This window comes from Spermophilus citellus, assembly GCF_964194105.1.
Source record: "Spermophilus citellus genome assembly, chromosome: 10".
Lineage (NCBI taxonomy): Eukaryota > Metazoa > Chordata > Mammalia > Rodentia > Sciuridae > Spermophilus > Spermophilus citellus.
The window spans coordinates 3,167,547-3,191,216 of NC_138197.1; the positions used below are offsets into that span (position 1 = coordinate 3,167,547).

At 37.1% G+C, this 23,670-nt stretch overlaps 2 protein-coding genes across 2 annotated transcripts in view; one reads left to right on the top strand and one right to left on the bottom strand.

Moving 5' to 3' along the window:
- Positions 1 to 5,766, top strand: part of LOC308658784 (cytoplasmic aconitate hydratase-like) — a 52,227-nt gene extending 46,461 nt beyond the window's left edge. Inside the window, 2 exon segments of the mRNA XM_081311636.1 lie at positions 2,565 to 2,750; positions 3,626 to 5,766. Of these exon segments, the coding sequence (XP_081167762.1) occupies positions 2,565 to 2,750; positions 3,626 to 3,754 (315 nt within the window). The 3' untranslated portion in view covers positions 3,755 to 5,766.
- Positions 5,767 to 11,694: 5,928 nt separating this feature from the next.
- The window catches only part of LOC308658111 (antiviral innate immune response receptor RIG-I-like), a 51,499-nt gene continuing 39,523 nt past the window's right edge, over positions 11,695 to 23,670 (bottom strand). Inside the window, 5 exon segments of the mRNA XM_081310674.1 lie at positions 11,695 to 13,206; positions 15,288 to 15,431; positions 17,251 to 17,402; positions 18,473 to 18,640; positions 22,773 to 22,863. Coding sequence (XP_081166800.1) covers positions 12,898 to 13,206; positions 15,288 to 15,431; positions 17,251 to 17,402; positions 18,473 to 18,640; positions 22,773 to 22,863 — 864 coding nt within the window. The 3' untranslated portion in view covers positions 11,695 to 12,897.

A 23,670-nucleotide genomic window follows, 5' to 3' on the forward strand; every position in this document is an offset into this window, starting at 1 on the left:
GCCACAGATATTGTAAGGTTTACAGAAGGGAAATGTTAAGGAACCTGGGCTTTTTCAGAAGTTGGTTTGACGAGAACAGGCTCCAGGTCTCGGAAAAACTAGGAGTGTGTACATTTTAAAGTTTTTTTTTCACTGCCTATGAAAGTCTGCTTCTCATCTCAGTGAGAGAAGAGCTCTCTAGAGCCTTCTGCAGATTCAGGGTTCACCCTGTTTGAGGTGTCCCCATAGGGTGGGCCAAGCAGAGAGCTGTTCCCTCTTGAGTATTTTCTTGATCTGAAATCAGGGGAAAACCGTGTTGCTGGCTTTAATCCTAAGGATAAAGTAAAAATGTCTTAGCTCACCTTAATATAAATAATTTATAGCTCAAGAAAATCAATGCACTTGGGAAATACAAGTCAATATCTACAGTACAATAAAAAGCTCTGGCTGCCTAGCAGCCCTCTAGCTAGCCTGGCCTCTGCAAATGTCTTCCAACATCACACCTATTATTTTATTGATCATTTTGCTCTAAGGGGAAAAAAAATAATGTTTTCTGATTAGTTGGTAATAGGTCAGAGGCCTGACTTTGCTGGAAACTGCTAAAATGAACCAGATAAATTTTATAAAAAGAAAAAGACTTTAGGGAGGGAGTTGAGAGCTGATGGCAGAAATGAGAACTGGGCAGTGAAGACAAGTGGGGAAGAGGGATAAAAAGATAATAAAAGCATCAAAGGGACACCAAAGTCTCTACTTCTCTGAGTCCTCGCTGTCCGAACTGGGCCACTCATATGGCTGCCAACTCTGTGCCTGTTGCACAGCCATTTACACAGAGCTAGGGACATGACTCCTTGTATTTAGAAAGCTTTCCTCTTCCCCAGAATAAATACAAATGTACAAAAATCTCTACAAAATAACTACTGCCCCAAAGAATCTTCCCTTCCTCTGTGGTAGTGATTCTCAAATTGGAGACATCTGTAACCTTTTTTTTTAAAAAAAAAAAAAAAACAGGACCTGGGGTTGTGTGTGGCTCAGTAGTAGAGCTCTTGCCTAACGAACGTGTGGGGCCCTGAGTTTAATTCTCAGCACCACATATAAATAAATGAATAAAATGAAGATCCTTCAACAACTAAAGAAAATATTAAAAAAAGAAAAAGAAAAAAAAACCTGGTCTTACATTTCATCCCCAGAGATTCTAGTTTAATTGGTAAGGACAAAGTCCTGGACACTAGAAAGTCTTCCCTGGAGATTGATATACAGCAGAGTTTGAGAACCACTGTTTTTGGAGAAAAAAAATTAAATGGAGATTTCTGAATCATGCTTCTGACTATATCAGATTATTAAGATCCCCCTGGATTTTTCACGAATGGGGAAGAAATCAAATGGAGAACTACTGTTCTATGGCCATGGTTCTCCAGCACATAAAAGTCACTGGTTCCTCCCACCATACACAAGACATTCTGATTCAGTAGACCTGGTTAAATATTCAAGAATATTTAATTTTTTATAATAAAAATTTTTAATAAACTCCCTAAGTATGATATATTTGATTGAAGCCCTAATCCCCCATGGTAGTATGGAAATAGCAACTCTTAAGAAAATGTTTAAACTTAATTAATATTAAATTGAAGTCTTAAGGATGAGACTGTTATCCTATACAATTACAACAGAAAGACAATACTCTCCCTCTCCTTCTTCTGGTGCATATCAAGGGAAATTCACCTGTAAGTCTTGACGTACAAGGTCAAGAGAGTGCTCACCACAAACTGAAGGAGCTAGAACCTTGACTTCCCAGGATTCAGAACTGTAAGAATATCAATTTCTGCTGATTGTCACTTAGTCTGTGGTGTCTCAAAGGTGTGCTCTAAATACCAAGGTACCTTTTAGAGTACCTCAATGTTATAATTAGCATCAACTATTAATAATTAATGGAGAATTCTAGGTAGTCAGGTACCCTGTTTTATTGACTATTGCTATATATGTACGACCAATTACACTTTATCAAAAAAATGTCCTTTATAGGAAGCTTAATATCAAGACTGTAGTCAATCAGTTTCATCCTTGAAACAGGAAGTATGCAAGTAGTAATCATTTATTTCATAATATATTCAGAAAGTTTCTTTTTTGGTTAAACCTTCTATGTTTGCTGATAAACCTATAATAATAGAAAAATTCAGGGAATGAATTTTCTTTATGTTGATTCATGGTATGAGTTCTGGATATAATGGAAGTTTGCTAAGAGATCCTGGATCTCAGAGTGGCTAAGTGCAGAGTCAGACCACATAGGTTCAAATACCAGATCCCAACACTGAATACCTGGTAAAGGGGCAGAATGGTAGCATCTGCTGTGCCCCATTTGGTGGAGGGTGGAATGAGAGAATTTATGTCAGTGCTTACACTATAGGTAATCTGATAAGACTTGCTACTATATTTCTAATTAATGTTAGGATATTTTAAGTGAAATATTATCAAGTATTTAGAGAGAATTTAGCTGTGAGAACAGTTTGACTTAAGCGTTTTGAAAAGTTTCTGTATGCCTAAAAAAAAGAAATTGGGACTGTGTCCAACTTATTCTCTTTGTTCATCAGGGAATCAAAGCTGTTTTAGCTGAGAGTTATGAGCGCATTCACCGCAGTAACTTGGTTGGAATGGGGGTGATCCCCCTTGAATATCTCCCTGGTGAGAATGCAGACACCCTGGGACTCACAGGATGGGAACGATACACTATTGTCATTCCAGAGAACCTCAAACCACAAATGAAAGTCCAGGTTAAGGTAAGCCGGACCTTCTCTACACTAGGATGCATTTTGAAGGGCCCTTTTAGACAATTTTCTTTTGCGGGGTTGGGAGGTACCCAGTATTGAACTCAGGCACTCGACCACTAAGCTACATCCTTAGCCCTATTTTGTATTTTATTTAGAGACAGGGTCTCCTCACTTTTGCTGAGGCTGGCTTTGAACTTGCCATCGTCCTGCCTCCACTTCCCAAGCTGATGGGATTACAGGCATGTGCCACCACGCCCATAGAAGGAAATGAATGGGATTTGAGAGGGAAAAATAAAAGTCACTCAGGACTGCATTAGACTCAGAGTCCTGCTGACACCTTTCCCACCTGCCTTCACAGCATACCAAGGATAATACCTGTTGATATATTGTTTATTTCTGTTTATAGAATGATTCATAGGTTCCAATCCTACCTCTCTAGATAAGGGTGAAGTGCCAGCACCAACATCCCAGGGTGACTTAGCACCCTGGTAGGAGAGAGGTAGTAAAGGACAACCTCAATGAAACCTCTGATGCTGAGACACAAGAAGACCCCAAAGAAGGTTTAGAAAATACCATTCCATTGTCACTAGTGGCTACAGCCCTTAGAAGCTGTTCTACTTCTCAGGTGCCTCTAAATTCCATCATTTATACTCTTCAGTGTAGTGCTTCTCAAAGTTTAGTGGACAGAGCAATCTCCCAGGGTCTTGTCAAAATGCAGGTTCTGATCATTGTCCAGGATGGGGGAAGAGACCATCTGTTCCTAAATGCACCGGAATGTGAACCACACCTTAAGTGGGAGACTAAGGGGAGACTGGACAGAATCCCTAAGACAGGTGTCTCATCTTCTTCCTCAGCGATTCTTCTCTGCTTCTTTTTCATTATAGCTGGATACTGGAAAGACCTTCCAGGCTGTCATGAGGCTCGACACTGATGTGGAGCTTACTTATTTCCACAACGGAGGCATCCTCAACTACATGATACGAAAGATGGCCAGGCAGGCCCTTGTTTCTTAGAAGATCCGCACTAGGTGCTGCACCCCATGGGATCCCAGCCAGCTGGGGCCCTAGTGGAGAAACTTCCTTGCAGACAGCAAGTAAACACTGCATTTTGGGTGCCATTCCTGGAGGCACAAAGCCAAAAGTTTCTGCATTCTCTGTTATTGTTAATCTTTGAATCTTTTTTCTAGAATTTGGAAGCTGTAATCATGGGAATATCAGTAATGCAGAAAGAGAACCAGCCTGTCTTTAAATCAGTGACATTGATTTGTTTTCACTCTTCCCTGTTAATTTTCAGCTAAGCACTAGCAAGTCTTCTCGGAAGATGTCTCCTACCCTGTTTTCCCTCCTACCCTTCTCTTAAGGGTTCTGTTCCTTTGCAATTTATACCAGTGTTAATTGGCATAGGTAGGTAAGAACTTTTTCACCCTTCAAATCATGGTAGTGATTGTGATCCCCCTTCAGAGTGAGTAATCCAGATGCCTCATGGTCAGGTCAAACATTGAATTTTTTGATGATGTACCTTTTGATGGATCCACATAACAGTAGAAATTTTTCTTTATTATGTTCAGAAATTTTCCCCAGGAAACATTTTATCTGTCAAGGAGACCTTTGTTTGGAGATGGATTGGGAGACATAGAACATTTCTGATTTGAATAAGATTAAATATATTTTCATGGAAAATTTGTTGACTTTGAAATCCAGTTTTACAATATTTAAAGCACTTTCATCCTGAAGTCTGAATGACTTTCATGTTCTCCTATTTCTAAACATACCTCTGGACTGTGCAGATACAGAAGAAGTGTTGAGGAACTACTACATTGCCTGCCCTGTTTGGGAGCAGCAGATGAAGGAAGAGTAGCCTAGTACCTGGTAGCAGTAGCAAGGATGTTGAGAATAGTGGGCAGATTAGCTTTAGTGTTTATTTGCTCATTTGTATCACTAAGTCTATATCAGGGCATGTCTTAGTCTGCATGGGCAGCCATAACAAAATACTACAGACTGAGTGACAATCAGCAGAAATTGATATTCTTGCAGTTCTGAAACCTGGGAAATCAAGGTTCTAACTCCTTCAGTTTGTGGTGAGCATTCTCTTGACCTTGTAGGTCAAGACTTAAAGGTGACTTTTCCTTGATATGCACCAGAAGAAGGAAAGGGAGAGGATTGTCTTTCTGGTGTTTTAGAAGAACACTAATTATATAGGATAACAGTCCCATCCTTATGACCTCACTTAATATTAATTAAGTTTAAATTATTTTTCTTAAGAGTTGCTATTTCCACACTACCATTGGGGTTAGGGCTTCAACATATGAATTTTGGGAGGACACAAACATTCAGTTCATGACAAGGTACCTTATAGTTAATCTTGTAATAAGTTCACATTTTAATATAATGTTAGCAATATAGGAAAAGTATTAGTGGTTCCACTGTAGTTATCAGGGAGACTAAATAATAATTTACAAGTCTAATATATAGAAGTGCCAAGATTTCAAAGCTGATTTTCTAAATGGCTGACAGTTAACATCTGGAATGTATGGGACTTCCAAATCTTAGAAATTTATAGATCAGGTGTAAATTTCTTTAATTCCCTCCCTGTCTGTTCTCTTTCTCTCTCCCCCTCTGGAAGCCAGCCTGCTGCCTCTTACTCTCTCATGCTGTGGGCCTGCTCACCTGTGCCTTTGGGGTTCCCTATCTCGTGAGAACCAGAGAGCTAAAGAGCTGAGCCTTGGCTCCAATCCAGCCAGTGCTTCTGTTATTGATTAAAGTGGAATGTGTTTTGAATTTTTTTCTTTGTATCTTAAAAAATTTTAATTGACAAGTGAAAATTATGTGTTTACTATATATAAGTTTTAAAAATGCATAAACATTGTAGAATGGCTAAATAGAGCTTATTAACCTATGTATTGCCTTGCATATTTTTTGTAGTGAGAATACTTAGTGATTTCCAAGAATATATTAACTATGATCACCATGTTGTACAATGGAGCTTTTGAACTTATTCCTCCCAAATGAAATTTTGTATCCTTTGACATCTGACTACCCTTGTTAATTACCTTTCTATTCTTTACTTCTTTGAATTGAACATTAGATTCCATACATAAGAAAGATCATGTAGTACCTATCTTGCTGTAGTGACTTATTTAACTTAACAGAGTGTCCTCCAGGTTCATCCATATTGTTGCAAGTTATAGGATTTTATTTTTTCAAGTTGAATAGCATTCATTATGTATGTATATGAATACATATCACATTTTCTTTCTCCATTCATCCATTTATGGGTACTTTGATTCCATATTGTGGCTAATGTGAATAATACTGCAGTAAACACAGGAGCATAGATATCTCTTGAACATACTGATTTAATTTTCTTTGGATATATTCCCAGAAATGGGATTGCTGGATCATATAGTGATCATTTTAGCTTTTTGAGGTCTCCATAAAGTTTCCCATAATGGCTATGCTAATTTACATTCCTATCAACAGTGTGCAATGTTCCCTTTCCTCCACATCCTCACCAACACTTACCTCTCATCTTTTTGATGAAAGGTAAGTGTTGATGACCATTGTAACAGGTCTGGAGTGGCCATCTTGTAGTTTTGATTTTAAGTTCCCTGATAATATTGTTAAGCATTTTTTCTTTTCCACAATGACCATTTATGTGCTGCTTTTGAGAAATGCTTATTCAGGTCCTTTGCTCATTTTTTAATTACTTGGTTTTTTGTTATTGAGTTATAATTCTTTATATACTCTGGTTATTAACCACTTTTCAAATGTATGGTTTGCACATATTTCCTCTTGTTCTGTAGGTTGTCTTTTTACTGTTTGCCTGGCTGCAGAAGCTTTTTAATTTTGATGCAGTCCTGTTTGTCTCTTTTAAATTTTGTTGCTTTTGCTTTGGGGTCATATAAAAAAAAATCATTGCCTAGACCAATGTCATGGAGTTTTTCCTCGGTGTTTTCATCTATTATGATCTACAATGTCAGGTCTTATGTTGAGGTTTTTAATCCATCTTAAGTTGATTTTTATACGTGGTATGAAATAAGGGTTTGATGTCATTCTTTTTCATGTAGCTATCCTGTTTTCCCAACACCATTGTTGAAGAAACTGTCTGTTTGCCATCATGTGTTCCTGTCTCCTTTGTCAGGAATCAATTGGCCATTCATGAGTGGCTTCATTTCTTGGGTGTCTCTTCTTTTCCAGTGGTCTGTTTTTATGCCAGTACTATGCTATTTTGATTGCTGTAGCTTTGTAGTGTATTTTGAAGGCAGACAAGATAATTCCCTCTGTTCAAGGTGAATGACTATATGGAGTTTTTTGATTGCCTATAAATTTCAGACTTGTTTTCATTTCTGTGAAAAACATTGGAAATTTGATAGGAATTGTAGTGAATCTGTAGATTGCTTTGGTTAGTGTGAACGTTTTAACATTAATTGTACCACTGAAAGAACATGAGATATCTTTTCATTTTTTGATACCATCTTCAGTTCTTTCAGTGTATAAGTATTTCTAAGCACTATTTTGTACCTGTTACATATAGAATGGTTTACTCCTTTTTATAGATAGTTCATTTTTAATTTGTAGAAATACTATTAATTTTTATGGTGATTTTTTTGTATCCTGCAGCTTTACTGAATTTGTTTATTATAAGTTTTTTTTAACATGGAGATTTTAGCATTTTCCACATATAAAATCATGTTATCTGCAGACAATTTTTTTCTTTATAATTCAGATGCCTTTTATTTCTCTAACCTAATTGCTCTATGACTTCCAGTGCTGCATTGAATACAAATGATAAGAGTTGACACCTTTTGTCTTCTTCCTGAGAGGAAAAGCTTTCAACTTTTCCCCATTGAGTATGATGTCATCTGTGTGTTTGTCAGTTATGGCCTGAATGAGGTAAATTACTTCAATCCTAATTTCTTCAGAATTTTTCTCATAAAAGAATATTGAATTTTGTCAGTTTTTTAAACCTCTAGTGAGGTGATTTTATGGCTTTTGTCCCTTTTGTTAATATAGTATATACACTGGAGTATGCTGAACTATTCTGGCAACCAAGAGATGTATCCTACCTACTTCAACATGAAGAGTTCTCTGAACATACTATTTAGTTTGTTAAAATTTTTTTGCATATATGCTTATTTGCCCATAATTTCCTTACAGTATCCTTGTCTGCCTTTGGTATTAGGATAATGCTAGCTAGGCTCATAAAATGAGTTTGGAAGTACTTCCTCTTCAGTTTTTTGAAATTGTTGAGAAGAACTGATGTTCTTTAAATGAACTTCCTTAATTTTTGTCTGAAGGAGAGTTTTGCCAGGTACAATATTCTTGAGGGTTTTTTGGTTCGGTTGATTTTGTTTTTATTTATTTTTTTTCCCTTCTTTTTCTCCCCAGCACTTTCAATTATTTGTTGAAAAAATTCTGCTGCTAGCTTTAGCAGCACTCCCTTATATATGCTTTGCTTCCCTTTTACAGGCTCTTCTTTGTCTTTGACTTTTAACAGTTTAATTATAATGCCTTGGTGTTTTCTTATTTGGACTGAATCTGATTGGAGACCTATATTTTTGTGTCTTTCCGCAGATTTGGAGTTTTCTGCATTCTTTTTGAATCCTTATAACTTAAATATTTCTTTTGATACTGTCACATAAATCCCGTTAAGTTTTCTCTTTGGTTAATTTAATTTTTCTTTCTTCTATATATTTTCAAATAACCCATCTTCAGGTTCACAGGTGTTCCTTCTGCTGGATTGTCCTTGCTATGGACACTATTGTGCTTTTCATTCATCATGTTTTCATCTCTAGAATTTGATTTTCTTAAAAAAAAATGCGATATCTTAAAATTCTCACTTTAGTCATTTATTACAGTCTTCCTGATCCCATTGAATTGTCTGTTTTCTTGAAGTTTGCCAAGCTTCCTTAAAACAGTCATTTTTAATTATTTATCAGACAAATCATAAATCTCCAGTCTCATGATGTCAGTGATTGACTTTATTTTGTTCTTTGGTGGGGTTCTGTTTCCCTAATTGTTCTTAATCCTTATAGCCATGCCTTGGTATCTGCACATTTCAAAAAGGTCTTATTCTAAGAATGTTTTGTGGGCTGGCTTTGTGTGGGAAAGCCCTTCACGGGTTAACCCATTTAGAGATTCTGGGTAGGCTATCTGGAGTGGTCTGTGGGTGGGATTGCTACTGGAGTCCTTGGCTGATTAGCCTGGTATCTAGATCAGCAGGTAGATGAGTCAGGTTGGATTCAAAGTGTGGGTCCACTGGAATAGTTCTATTGAGCAGGACTGTAAGAACTGGCCTCTGTCCACAGGAGCTAACCTGGACCTGGGGTGAGCCTTGAGCCTCAATCACTGTAGTATGCTGACTGGCTAGAGCCCTACATCTGCAGGGGTAGTCCTAGAATCTGCACCACTTTTCTCAAGTAGGTCTAGATGCTGGCTCCACTGGAGCCTTGAGCCACAGGGATTGGCTGGTGCCAGGACTGGAATTGTGGGTACTGACCTGATGCCTAAAATCACTAGGCAGGGTTGGCATGGAAACTGGGTCCATGAGGACTGTTCTGGAACTGAGTTTACAGGGTCAGTCCTGGAGTGCAGCTTGTCCCCACTAGGGTCTGCTGGAGCCAGCCTCATGTGTAGCACTGCAGGTCAGCAGGGCTAATACATGCAATTATGATGCTAGTCTGGTGCTAGGGCCAGTCTGACTCTGAGGTGGGCCTGGAACCAGAATGAATGGCATGGGAATGGGCCTAGAAACAGTCTACCAGACAAGCTTTAAGTCTGGGACACAGCCCTGCCCCTCACTGGGTTTTGCTTTGGCAAGCCTAGTGTTGGAGTCCAAGGCAAAGCCAGTGCTCACTTCCCTTCCCTAGCCCCAAGCTTAGGGTACCTTGCACTATGCTGCCTAAGATTGAGGGAGAAGTGGCACAGGTGAGGTAAAGCACTTCTTAACCTTTTTCACTAGGTGATGTAAATATCCCACTTGGTAGCCTTAGCTCTTAGGACAGTGTTTTTGTGTGTGGACAGTTGTTCAAATGGATGTTTCTGTGGGAGGACGAGCATGGAAATTCACATTCCACTGTCCTGCTCAAGTTTCATTATTTCTTGATATGTGACATTATGGTTTCAGAGTCAATGTATTTGGGAGACACAGTGTTAGATAGGTCTTAATTATTAAAGAATTGACAGTGACAATGACAGTGTATGTTGTAGGTCACTGAGGGTTAGGGTGGCAACAAATGGTACAGAAACCTACCTGACCATAGAATACATTCTTCAGAGAATCTCATGGTACTGTGTTCCACAGAATGCACCTGAGGAAATACTGGCTTTTGCTTTGTTATTTGAAATTCAGTTAATATAGAATCTGTTTTAAGTACAGGAATCAGTTTACTGACGTTGTTGCACAATCAAGGCTTTGAAAGATTCCATTTCAGGGTGAAAGCATCATAGTGTCAGCACCAGCTAGAACCATGGAGATAACAAGGTGGTAGAACAGGTTTATCTGAACCACCTGAAGAACTTACAGAAACACACATGGCTAGACACCCTGCTAGGACACTATATTGGGGACTGGGATTATGTCCATGAAACTCCCTGGTTGGCTCTCAAATGCAGCATTTGATCAAGAAATCCAATGACAGCAATGACCTATTTCTTCATTCAGTACATATTAACCAAGTGCCTATTCTGTTTTCAGGTCTATGCCTGACAATGGCTTGATTCCATATAAAAGTCAAATGAGGAAATTCTAAGTTTTTGTTTCAGCTTTAGTCTGAAGAGAGGACTATTTGCCTTCCATCTAAATTAAATGTTAAAAGCGTTTTTCTCTTCTGAATAACATTTCTAGTAGATGTTTAATATATCCTGTTGAAGTTCCTAAATAGTAATAGCGAAGAATAGTAATTACATATAAAGATCCTAATAGTGAAAAATGAAAAAATCAGCTCTCAACAAATTGTTTTAAATAATCTTTTTATTGCATCTAAGAATACTATTATAGTAACCATTGTTAAGCAATTAATTATTTGTGTGTGTGTGTGTGTGTGTGTCGTGTACTTTTCTTATATTTTAATTAAAAGCTGACAACTAACCCTGACAGTTTGGGGTTATCCTTGTTTTACAAAGAGCCTATGTAACTGGCAAGTTTACTTGACTACTTGCCAGCACTACTGCTGAAATGGAAAGTAAAGCTGCCGTAATGTGTTATCCTATTAATCTCCAGGGTTCATCTGGGTAATTTCCAAATAGCCTTCAGATATAAATATGTCTTATTTGAAAAGGTCATGTCATCACATGTGCTGAACATATTACTAACCTTTTGTGCTCTCTGGAATTTTGTTTAGGTCATTTAATGGTCATAATGAACTACAACCAACCAATCTGAATCTGTTTTGGGGTGATACTTAAATTACTATAGATCCTTCCCAGAACTAAGCACAAGACAAAAATAAAATAAACCCAGGCACTGTTACCATGTCTGGAAAACCCCAAACTAAGCTCTCCGAAGCATCATCAAACCTTGCTAAAAGACACAGGAATGCCATGTGAGTACATATTCTAATTTTTTAAAGTAGCAAGAACAGCAAAATTGAACCATTTCCACAGTAGCAACCAAGGGGCTTAACTGAGGACAGATAAACCAAGTGTTAAGCATTAATCTCTATTAATGAAAAATGGCTTGAGATGACTATTCCAAGGGAAGAATGGCATGAGTTAAGAGAACAAATTAAATGAGCAAGTAAACAACTTCTTAGGAAGCATTATATCCCTGATGTGCCCTCACCACTAAAAAATGGACTACTATAGAATTTTATGATTACCATGCCACACATTGCTATTAAGAAAACATGAGGATATGTAACTTGTACTTGTGTAGGTATATACTGAACCCTTGGAATCATGTACACTTAAGGTATCAGCAAAGAAGAAGCAATAAAAATGCTTTTATTTTTATAAAAAAAAAATAGAAAGGCAGAAGCCAAGGGAAATTTTCAAGAAAAGAATACGACAGCCAAATGCAACAAGGAAGTCAAAAGGACTAAGAAATGGCCATGTGATTTGGCAACCAGAGTCACTGGCAGCCTTGAAAAGAACAGCAGATTAAGGGGAAAAGCCGGTACAGTGGTTAAGGAAATGGGGATAGGGGTATGGAAAACCTTTCAGCATCCCATTCATTTATTTAGCTCAGTGTGTATGGCGTTGGTACATTGTATGCATTGGCAGTGGTTCTGAAAAGGATAGAACTGAATTTGTTTTAGATTTTTTTTTGTTTTAATTAGTTATACATGACAGTATAATGCATTTATGCACTTTGATATACATAGATGGGATATAATTTCTCATTTTTCTGAGTGTACATATTGTAGAATCATATTGGTCATGCAGTCACATATATACATAAAATAATAATATCTGTTTCATTCTACTATCTTTGCTATCCCACATCCCCTTCTCTTCCCTCCCTTCCCTTCCCTCTACCTAATCTAAGGTAATGCTATTCTTCTCTAGTACCTCCCACCTTATTGTGAATTAGCATCTGCATATTAGAGAAAACATTTGACCTTTGGTTTTTCAGGATTGGCTTATTTTGCTTAGCATGATATTCTCCAACTCCATCCATTTACTGTAAATGCCATAATTTCATACTTCTTTAAAGCTGAGTAATAGTCTATTGAATATAGATAGATAGATAGATAGATAGATAGATAGATAAAAAATCACATTTTCTTTATCCATTCATCTATTGAAGGACACCTAGGTTGGTTCCATAGTTAGCTGTTGTGAATTGAGCTGCTATAAACGTTGATGTGGCTGCATCACTGTAGTATGCTGATTTTCAGTCCTTTGGGTGTAGACTGAGGAGTGGGATAGCTGGGTCAAATGGTGGTTCTATTCCAAGTTTTCTGAGGAATCTCCATACTGCTTTCCATAGTGGTTGTGCCTATTTGCAGTCCCACCAGCAATGTATGAGAATTCACTCACATGTGTTTTGCATATAAGATGTAGTACAAACTGTTCAAAACCAACAGAAGGTGAAGTTAACTGAGAGTGTGCAATACAGTATAAGCCTTGTGTAAAATACCTTCATAGAGGCACAAGCAATGGGTGATTACCCACAGGGTTAATTTCTTCACTCACCATTCCCTGTAGCTAAAGACTTAGGCCCTGAAGTCATTTGGATATTCTGCAGCATCAAACTGTATCTTCTCAAAATGAAAATCTTTCCACTTTGAGTACCGTGTTTGAACTCCAGTTGCAATATCTTCCACTACAAAACTTTCAATTTTTATGACTGGAATCTCAAATTCCTTATACTTCACGTGGATTCCCCAGTCATGTCTGCAGTTCTCTTTGGCACAGAATATCTTTGCTTTCTTCTCAAAACCCCCATAGCTCTTCGGTCTGGGGTGTGGTTTACTCACAAAGCGTTCCTTAAAATCATCTCCAACCACAGTGTAATGGCATGTCTAAGATAAATAGTTGGAACAATATAGAAAATGTTAGAAGCAATCCATAATTGTGATTTAAGATAAAATACTCCACAATAATCTGAGATGAAGAACAGATGGAATCCCACTTATTTCACAGTTTGGAAAAGGAATCACCTGAAGGCCACATTAGGCCTCAAATTAAGTGCTACTGGGTACCTCATGAAAAGGAAGATTAAGAAATTTCCAGGAAACCTACCCCCTAAAAGTTCATATTCTGAGTTCAGAAACAAAAGACATAGTTGTTGAAGATCTGTGGAGTGTTAAGTTGATCCATGAAAGGACAGGCACAATCCGAAGGACACATGGAACAACAGCAAAGGATCAGTGTGCCCCAGAGAACACCATGAACGGTATGTCCATCGGCCACTTATACAGTCAGCTTTACAATAAACTGCACAGAAACAAATGCAACTCCAACATCTAGTCTTCCAGGAATACAAACTCTAAAATGGCCATTGTCAAGAAAAAAAAATCACAAAAAAAAATTGAAGCTAAAAGGACCTTTTACAGCTAAAGTAAGGCAGGGGAACTTAGTATCACTCATAATATGCTTCTCGCCCAAACAGTTGGGCTGATGAGGTTTAGTTTTCTGAAGACCAAAAGGAACTCTCAAGTAATAACTTGTCACCTGACTAGCCCAACCACTCGACCTGCTCTCCATCAGCAGCAAGTTACACTCAATGTTTGTCTTTGGAGATTTTTTTAAAAATTACTTTTATATATATTTTTAGTTGTTGATGTACCTTCATTTTATTCACCTATTTATATACTGTGCTGAGATTCGAACCCATGTGCCTCACAACATGCTCGGCAAGTGCTCTACCACTGAGTCACAACCCCAGCCCTGTCTTTGGAGATTTTTCTAATCCTTTATTTATAAGGAAAAAAAACAACAATAAAAAAACAGAAGGTTGACTTGCAAGTGTCACATTCAAAAAGGAACATTTTGTTTTCATTGGAAAAGTGTTCCATATCCCATAAAGTTTAGAAAATAAAATCGTAGGAAAAAAATAGTCACGGAACCTCATCATCAGAATATAACATTTTGGCATATTTCTTTTAATATCATTTACAAAGGTACCCGCCCCCCATGGTATTATTGTTTCATGCAACTATAAGAATAGCATATTGGGCTAGGGTTGTAGCTCAGTGGTACAGCATTTGCCTAGTGTGTGTGAAGCAAAGGGTTCAATTCTTAGCACCACATATAAATAAATAAAGATCCATTGACAACTAAAAACAGATTTTTTAAAAATAGTATATTTATAGTTTTGTATCCAGTTTATTTTTTCCACTTTTATTATACTACATAAGCTTCATAATCGTATTTTTAAATAAAATTCTACTTTGGGATAATTTTAGACTTAGAGAAAAATTGCAAGAAAATTCCTAGAAAATTCTTTGTATACCTTTGACCCAGTTTCCCTAAATGCTAACATATTACAAACCATAAAACTAAGAAACTAATATCTGTATATTGCTATTAGCTAAACTACAGATTTTCTACTAAAATTCTTTATTCTAGGATCTAATTGAGACTACACTGCATTTAGCACAACCATTATTCTGAAGAGCTTCATAATATTTAAAAGACAGTAATTTTTACCTTGACACACAACAACTGTATTTATGGGGCACAGTGAGATAATTCAACACATGAGTACAATGTATAATTATCAAATTAGGGTAATTTGCATTTTCATTTCCTTAAAACATTTATCATTGCTTTGTTGTAAAAAAGATTTATGAAATATTTAATAAATTGTTGTCCACTATTAGCCACCCTACTATACTGCAGAACAACAGAATGTATTCCTCCTGACTATACTTTGCACCTGTTATCTAGCCTCTTATGCTCCTCCTCACTACCCTTCCTAGCTCACAATGACCACTAGTCTCTCTACTATATCAATGGTTATAGCTACCACATGAGCAAGATGTTGTATTTTTTAATACATGAACCATAGCAGAAAAAATAGTAATCTTAACATAAATATTTCATCAAGTTTTAACTTATGCTAAAAATCAACCACGTGCTCTTATAAAAGGCTGCTTACCTCTACCACGCGTACATCAGTCGTGTAACATGCCAAGGTTTTGCACTTTCCACAGAGCAGGTTTTTATTTTTCTTATCAGGGACAGGTTTTGATTTGGGTTGACTATCTCTGATGAATTTATCATGTATCTGTATACTGTGAACCTATGTGCCAAAAGAAGAGCCTCATAAACATTGTCTAAGTATAATGAACATATGTGTAAATAAAAGCACACATAAGTACATATATAATCATTCATATACACCTATGCAACTAGGCTGGTCATCTATGACAGGACAGAATGGCATCAAGACTCCAGGTTCCCGGCTACCTCGATTACCAGCTACCAGTGACTCCTGGCTCCACTCATTCTGGGATCCCTTTGGTTTTTTGTTTTTGTTTTTGTTTACTGGTACCAGGCATTGAAACCAGGGGTGCTTAACCACAAAGCTACATCCCCGGTGTTTTCCTTTTTTATGTGTGTTTTGTTTTGTTTGAGACAGGATCTTATTAAGTTAGGGCCTCACTAATCCCTCTCATTCTTTACCATTTCTGCCTGTCTTAGTTATTTCAATGGTTGTCTCCTCACCCCACACCTTGGCTTGGTGTGCCAGCTACCACAAAAAAAAAAAAAAAAAAAAAAAAAACATCTGGTCCAGTCTCCACTTTTCTCAACAGACATGCTTCTGTCACAAGTGTCTTATTAAGTGGATTGTAACTCAGTGAGAGATAAAAATTATGCCATGGTTATTAAAACTCAATAGGATTTTAAAACATTTATTGACTCAGTGAAACAAGAACCTGTCAGTAAAATTAAGAGTGAAAATGTAGAAAAGGTGGTTTTAGACATATTAGTCTCCAAACTTAAGAAATGTTTTTCAAATGAGTAAACATTGACATAAAGTTGTAATTTTATCCAAAAATAATTGTTAATTTGTTTTAAATCATTGCTTCCAAATATTTTTCTGGCATAGAAATTATGACCTTTTTGCAATTATGGACACTACAGAATTAGTATACTGAGTTGTAAGGTTCATCGTAATGAAGTTTAACTATGCCTCACACCTCTATTTGGTGACAACTCTCATTTTTTGAGCATATATTTTATACCAGGCACTGTGCTAAGTAATACATATTTTTCATTTAATTCTCATGGCTTCCCTGAGGGTTAAAAAAACATTTTCCCACCTTGACATGTGAGGAGATTGATTATTTAAGACAGGGTAGCTGCCTGAGGTCACAATGCAACTGGGAAAACTGAGATTTGAAACACAGAGTATTTTCAAAAACTCTTCCCCAGTCCTGCAGTATTCAGTGCTTCTAAGGTTTCTGAGATGAAAATCTCTGCAAAGGGTCTAGAGAAAGTGTGGGTAAGCATGCCTGCATGGCTGTTTCTTGACTTCTCCAATCTGATTTCATGTTTCTGTGGTACAAAGGAAATTACAATAAAATGAGGGTTATTACCAAGAGGCTGCTCTGAACAAATGTGCCACTCTAAGGTATATGTTATTGTCCACAGCTATATGTAGGCATTCCAGCATCTGCCCAGTGACCTGTGAGCTCCTCTCAGAGGACTTTGGATGGCAGAGAGATTTCAGGAAGAAACAAAGGAGAGTTGTGTCATGCAGTGTCAGGATGTGATCCTCAAGAACTGTCCACTTGAAAGAAAATATAGCTCTGTTTGCCTTTTAGATCTAAAAACAGAACTTCAGGTATTTTAATCTCATTGACCCTAAAATATAACAGATTTAGCTGGGTATGTAGTTCTGTAGTGGAACACTTTCCCTAGCATGTACAAAGCCCCAGGTTCAAACCCCAGCACCACAAACAAAACAGAACCAAACAAAACACAGTAAATTTAATGTTCACTGTGGAACAAAAACAAACTTACTATTCTAACACAAAATTATGAACAATATGATAAAAGGTACAAACCCTGTTCATGTTTTCTGTTATTTATGGTCAGATGAAAATTTGACTTACTTTTTTTTCAAATTCCGTTTTATCCCATGTCTGAAGTTTTGAAATGGAGTCATTCATCATTTCTTCCTTATACATGTTTATATTTTCTTTTTCAATTACATCAGCATTACTAGTCAGAAGGTAGCATTTGCTACGTCTTGCTATTCCTCTGCCTATTGGAAAATAAATATTTTATTTGGTGTTTTTGACTTAAAACTCATATATCATGAGAACACAAAAACAAAAGGAGAGAGATATTCCTAAAATTTCAACTTTGGTTCACTGAATCCTGCTTTCACCTGCATGTTAAGCATATGGATAAACCAGGAGCCCACCTCAGGCTAGCTCTCTTAGGGTCTCCAATGGCACAGTGTGATTGTATAGCCTTATTATCAGAAATGCCACTTTAAAGATAATTCAATATGAACCCTTCGTATGACGCTGAGCATGATTCTAAGATGATAATGAATAGGTCCTTCCTCAAGAGCCTTTTAGGCAATGACATGCTCACAATCACCAGAACAAAGATAGACATAGAGGGCTATGGGCATTCAAAGATCTTATTCTAGCTGGGGGACTTAGGGACAGGTAAGATGGATGCAGAGGAAGAAGTAAAAATAGTAGCAGTACACTAACGATACTCTCAACAGCAAATGATGAAGTCTGATTGGCTGAAATGGAGAATGAAAGAAGGGGAAGAATGGGAAATAGATTGGAAAGGTGAGTGGGTCCTGGATTTTGAAAACTTGAACATGAAGTGAAATGGGGAAACATTAGAGTTTCTGTACTGGCAGTGACGCGATCAGAGCTGTTTTTCAGGAAAATTAATGTGGTAGTCATAGAAATTGGGAAAAAAAGGGAAAAGGAAGTAGGCTAGTTGGGAGATTCTCTAGTCCAGGTGGGACAGAACTCTGAAGAATCTCCTCTGGAGCACAGGGAGCCACCAGCCCAGTTAGAAAATCTACACTGGCCAAGTCTCAAGCCAAGTTGGAATTATCCTTTCACAAATATGTCAGTGTTGGGCAAGTAAGCAGTATCATTATGAACAGAATCACTATAGGGTACAACTGTAAGCACCCAATCCAGACCAACCAAGTCACTATTTAGCCACATAACTGAGTCCCCTGTACCATCAATTGTATACTCAACCTCATTCAGTAGAGGAAATAGGCCAAAATGACAGACAAACACCAAACAAAATACAGTGGGAGCCATATATGAACTGTATCACAGTTTCTCTCACCTCTGGTTTGGATCATTTTAATGACATTGCCCACGTACTCATACAGGATGACCAGATTGCACTGAGCAATGTCGATGCCTTCATCAGCAACTGAGGTGACAATCAGAATATTATCATTATCTTCTCTGAATGCATCCAGTGCACACTTCTGTGCTGGGAGGGTCATGCCTGTATCAAGCAAACAGACATTACACAACTCACCAAAAAGGACACTTTCCACTTGAAAAACTAGCAACTACTTATGGAATACACATTATATTCAAGATACTATAATAAGTGCTTTATATTCCTGATATCCCAACAACCATAAGCTTTAGGATCTATTCCTATGCCAGTTTTAGAGAGGAAATTTAGAGAGACCTTTAATAGCTGAGACTTTGCAACAACACTAACAGTTCAAATCCCAACTGTGGCATTTACTAGTTGTGTGGCTTCAACAATATCATTCCAAAACAAATACCTTTTTGCAAAAATATCAACAGCTAACAATAACACCTTTACATGCAAACAGGAATTTACAGCTGACAAAACATTTTCATACTTTTGCACTCACTGGAACTTCACAAGGCCCTTTTAGGTGAACAAGGAATTGTGACATGATTCCCCTTTATAGATGAGGGCCTTACAGTTCCAGAGGTATGGTAAACTGACAGGTTAGCAAGCAGTAGGTTCATTTCTTTAACTTATGTTTAATGCCCAAATAGTGTGCCTCCTGGAGTGTTCTTCATTCCCTGCCTTCTGTTGTCTGAGAATTATTCCTCTCATGCTCTGAGGAGTGAAACTCTGGGTGGTTGCAGTTATATTTTTCAATCAAAGAGACAGCACTCGCTGTTCACCAATAGTTGTATTGTTTCTCCGGGAAAAAGAAAACACTATCTGTCTATCTGTTCTTCTTCTTGTTGGGCACACAGCTAAAATAGACTTCCTAGCTTCCCTTGCATTTGGAGTGCCTATGACTAATTCTCATTAATGACATACAGACAAAAGCAGTGTATTCCTTTTTCCAAAACTGACCCTAAAAATCATCCATACTCTTGCCATTTCTCCTCAATGGACTAAATAAGGTTATGGTAGAGGAAGTAGAGACACCCTGGGATGATAAATAGCAGCTACTGGGTTGAAATAAGCACTTCAATTCTGTTGGGCCACATTCTCCCTCTTGGATTCTGAGATTGGGTTTTGGAGACAGGTAGTAAATTGGGAAGGTATGGGGAGTCTTAAATGAAGAAATGGAGAGAGCAACTGTAAAGAAAAAAGAATGAAACAGACATATGGAATCAGAGGACTTCCCAGTCCCATTTGTAAAAGTGCACTTGAAGCCTAAGTGCACTTCCTATACAGACCTGAGCATCCTTGTAGCTGGCCCCCATTCTGCTCAGACTAGCTAAGTAGATTTCTATTAACTGGGGAGAAAGAAAGGACCTCGACTAAGATAGCCACATGTTTCCATGATATCCTATAGCAGTATGATCTTGAAGGCTACATTTAAATTGTCTATATAGACTGAAGTCAGGATGTGGTAATTGCCCAGTTCACGTGATCATGGCAACACCAAAAATGGTGAGAAAGAATATGCACACTTAAGTTCAAACTTTACAGGCTCCAAAGACCCATCGGCATTTAAGTTTTAGTGGAATCACCTTCAGATCTCCACTTAATGTTTCATAGAAAAGCCCCACCTCAAGCAAGCAGAGGAAAGTAATATTACCTCCTTTACCTAGCTGGCCATGGGATCCAGTTTGTACAAAGACCATTTTCCAAGTTGATGAATTATTTGTAATTCCAAGTCGAGAAAACTCAAGTGGAATCAGTTTTATTTGTAGAAAGTCACTTAAATTTAATCCCTAATTATTTGATTTTACTTTGGGGTTTCTTTACTCAGATTACTCTTTGTTAAAGATACAAATATACTTTCTATTTCTTTTGAATCCATGGATTCTCAGTAAAACTGAAACCAAACAAATGAAACAATACATGTGGACCACTCTGTGAGAAGTCTATATGTGAGAAGCTAATATTGAATCTGTATTAAACACTTGCTATGTGCCAGGCATTTCTAAACCAGGAGTTGGTAAACGTTTTTTATGAAGGGCTTATTAGTAAATATTTTAGGCTTTGTGGACCATGCTTCATAGCTGCTCAACACTGCCACTGCAGTGTGAAAGCAGCCACAGACAATACATAAATGAACATGACTGTGTTCCAACAAAACTTTTTATAGACACTTAATTTGAATTTCATATCTGCTTCATGACATGAAAAAATCTTTTTTGATTTTTTTCCACCATTTAAAAATGTAAATCTTATTTTTAGCTCAGGAGTCATTCAAAATCAGGCAATAAGCTGTATTTTGCTATTCACATCAACCCTGTGAGCTATGGTGAATATTATTATTTTTCCATTTGGCAGATGAGGAAAATGAGCATAGATTAAATAACCTGCTTCTTCACAAAATAGAAAATCAAAAGGCAATAGGAATGGGAATTTGTAAATATTCAGACTTAGCAAACTGAACTGACATTTATCTTCTACCTGAAGTTTTGTTATAAAAGCTCACAATTTTTCTAGTTTAATGGTAACAAGAAGAAGACAGACCAGAAAAAAAAATATTTAGTCAAAATTATCTTCACCCATCTATCCAAATCATCTTAACCTATCTATCCATTCATCAAACATTTATTTAGCAATCATAGATCATGGTTTGTCAGATAGCAGCAAAATGGTTATAGGTTCCACTTTTATCCATAAGGAGCTCACATTTTGTAGGAGGATATAAATAGGAAGCTGTGATTCCATGAGGTGAGCAATGAAACAGGTAGAATGGATGCTGTGGAAATGTAGAAGAAGGGCGTCTCTGTTCATTTTCAGAGGATGGTGGCTGCTTGGGAGAAGAACAACGCCTGGCACAGAGGGAGTTCTAAAGTAAAAATATTTTTGGAATGCCTACTCAGAAAACTCATGTTGGAATCATTTGCAGAGAACTTTGAATCCCAACCACACTAAGGAGATGCTGTACTTCACTTGATAAGTCACAGTTTCAAAATATGAATCTACTTTTCATATTCCAAAAGTTTAGAAATTATATATGGGGAAAGAATAAGAGCAACAACTGAGGATCAAGATGATGGGATGATGAAAAGTTGCTTACTACAAACAACACTCAATAAGAAGAGCAGAGTGAGAGCCCATCATTGTGGGTCATGAAACAGTCTCTAGAGGGCAGGCAGCACAGCTGTGAAGAGGTCAGAATGAGAGCTGGCCATCTAGGACCTTCTCAGATGGTAACAGAGAAGCCTTTTATCCTTTGACCACCCTAGCTAGACTTCAGGATTGTCACCTTTGACTGTTTTTATACCATAATATATATATAATATACATAAAAGCTATATGTCAACAGTTTAAATAATAATAATAATACAGAATATTTATATTTTCAGTTAATCTTAAATTTGTTGATTGAGAGTTTAAGAAAAGGGATACATTCAACCAGTATTTGGAAAACAACTTTGGCTCTGTTGGTTGGACATATGAGAGGAAGCAACTGTCTACCAGCAAAGAGACTAGTGTTTGAGGTGTTTGAGCAGTGTGATGGCCTTCTAATTCACCAACTGAGTGAAACTGAGCTACAGTTCCCAGTTACTCATCTAGGTGCTGTTGAGAAGGGATTTTGCAGATGTGATTAAAATCACAATCAGTTGAATTTAACTTAAACTAAAAGGGAGTTCATTCTAGGTTGCCCGGACCTATTCAGGTGAACTTTTTAAAGGGAACAGGATGGGAAGCAATGAGCTCGGCCCTCCCTGAGCTCAGGGACTTCAAATAGTTCATGCTTGCAGGGTTTCAACCTGATTCTGATCTTCCCTTCCTGTCTACCTGTCCTACAGATCTCAGACTTGCTTGCCAACCCAATTGTATAAGCCAATTCCTTCTGTGACATTTCTCATGGCTCTAAGTTTTCATTCTATTTTTTATTTTTTATAATCACCTACAGAGACAATGCAAATACTAATTTTAAAAAGCTACTATGTGACTGTATTTCAAAGTTGTAAAACATTTATTAAATCTTAAGAGTATTTTCTTGCAAAATACTCTAAGACAACAACAACAAAGAAATCTCTAGGTTATGCACAGGTATGTGTACACATAAAAATACACATACACATACCATATATATGTATAATCTCCTACTGGTTTTGCTTCTCTGACTGAACCCTGATAGAAGCATTTAAAAAGAATTTATGTGTGTTATGTATTTTATATAGATAGTATACTAAATCTAATTTACTACATATATAAGTACCTGTATTCTGATTTGTTCTGCCACGACCAGTCAATACACCAGGTTTTAGAAAGTTGAGTGCAGCATTTTCTTTAATCCATTTCTTTAAAGCCTAAAAATGAAAACTCTCTTTATTAATTCAATATTGAAATATATATTTATATAAACAAAAAAGATTTATAGTATACAGATGGATATCAGACTGATAAACCTTGAAATCCATGCAATAATACAGACTAGTGGTATAGATTTTTGTGACCTATCTGGTTTAATTGTCAAGATATATCTTAAGCAAAAAAAGTAAAGTTCAAAATAGTGGGTACAGAGAAGTAATAAGTGAGTTCTGCAAAACTGCAGGACACAAAAATCAATATACACAAATCAACTGTGCTTCTACATACTACAAATAATTAGAATTTGGAAAAAAATGTTAAAAGTACCATTCATAATAATGTAACCCAAAGTAATACCTAGGTAAAAGTCTAACAAAATACACGCAGGGTCTCTGTGTTGAAAATGACAAAACATTGGTAAAACAAATAAAGAAAACACAGTGGTAGCCTCTAAGGTAGTGCTCAGTGACTTCCATCTCCTAAATTCAAATCCTCAACTTGAGAGTGAATTTCACTTAATAATTTACTTCTAAAAGTACAGTAGACATGATGAGATACAAATTCAAAAAAGAATTTATAAAATGAATGTGGCTTCCAAATCAGGCCCTCTTTCTCTCAACCTCTCTTGGGTCACTCACTCTAGGGAAAGCCAGCTGCTGTGTTGTAAGGCAGCCTGGTGGAGAGACCCACATGAGTAAACTTGGAAGCACATCTTTTAAAGCCTGTCAATAACCATGATAAGGAAGCTCAGAAGTTGATCTTCCCCTCAAGATGACTGAAATCATGACCAACACCTTGACTGCATT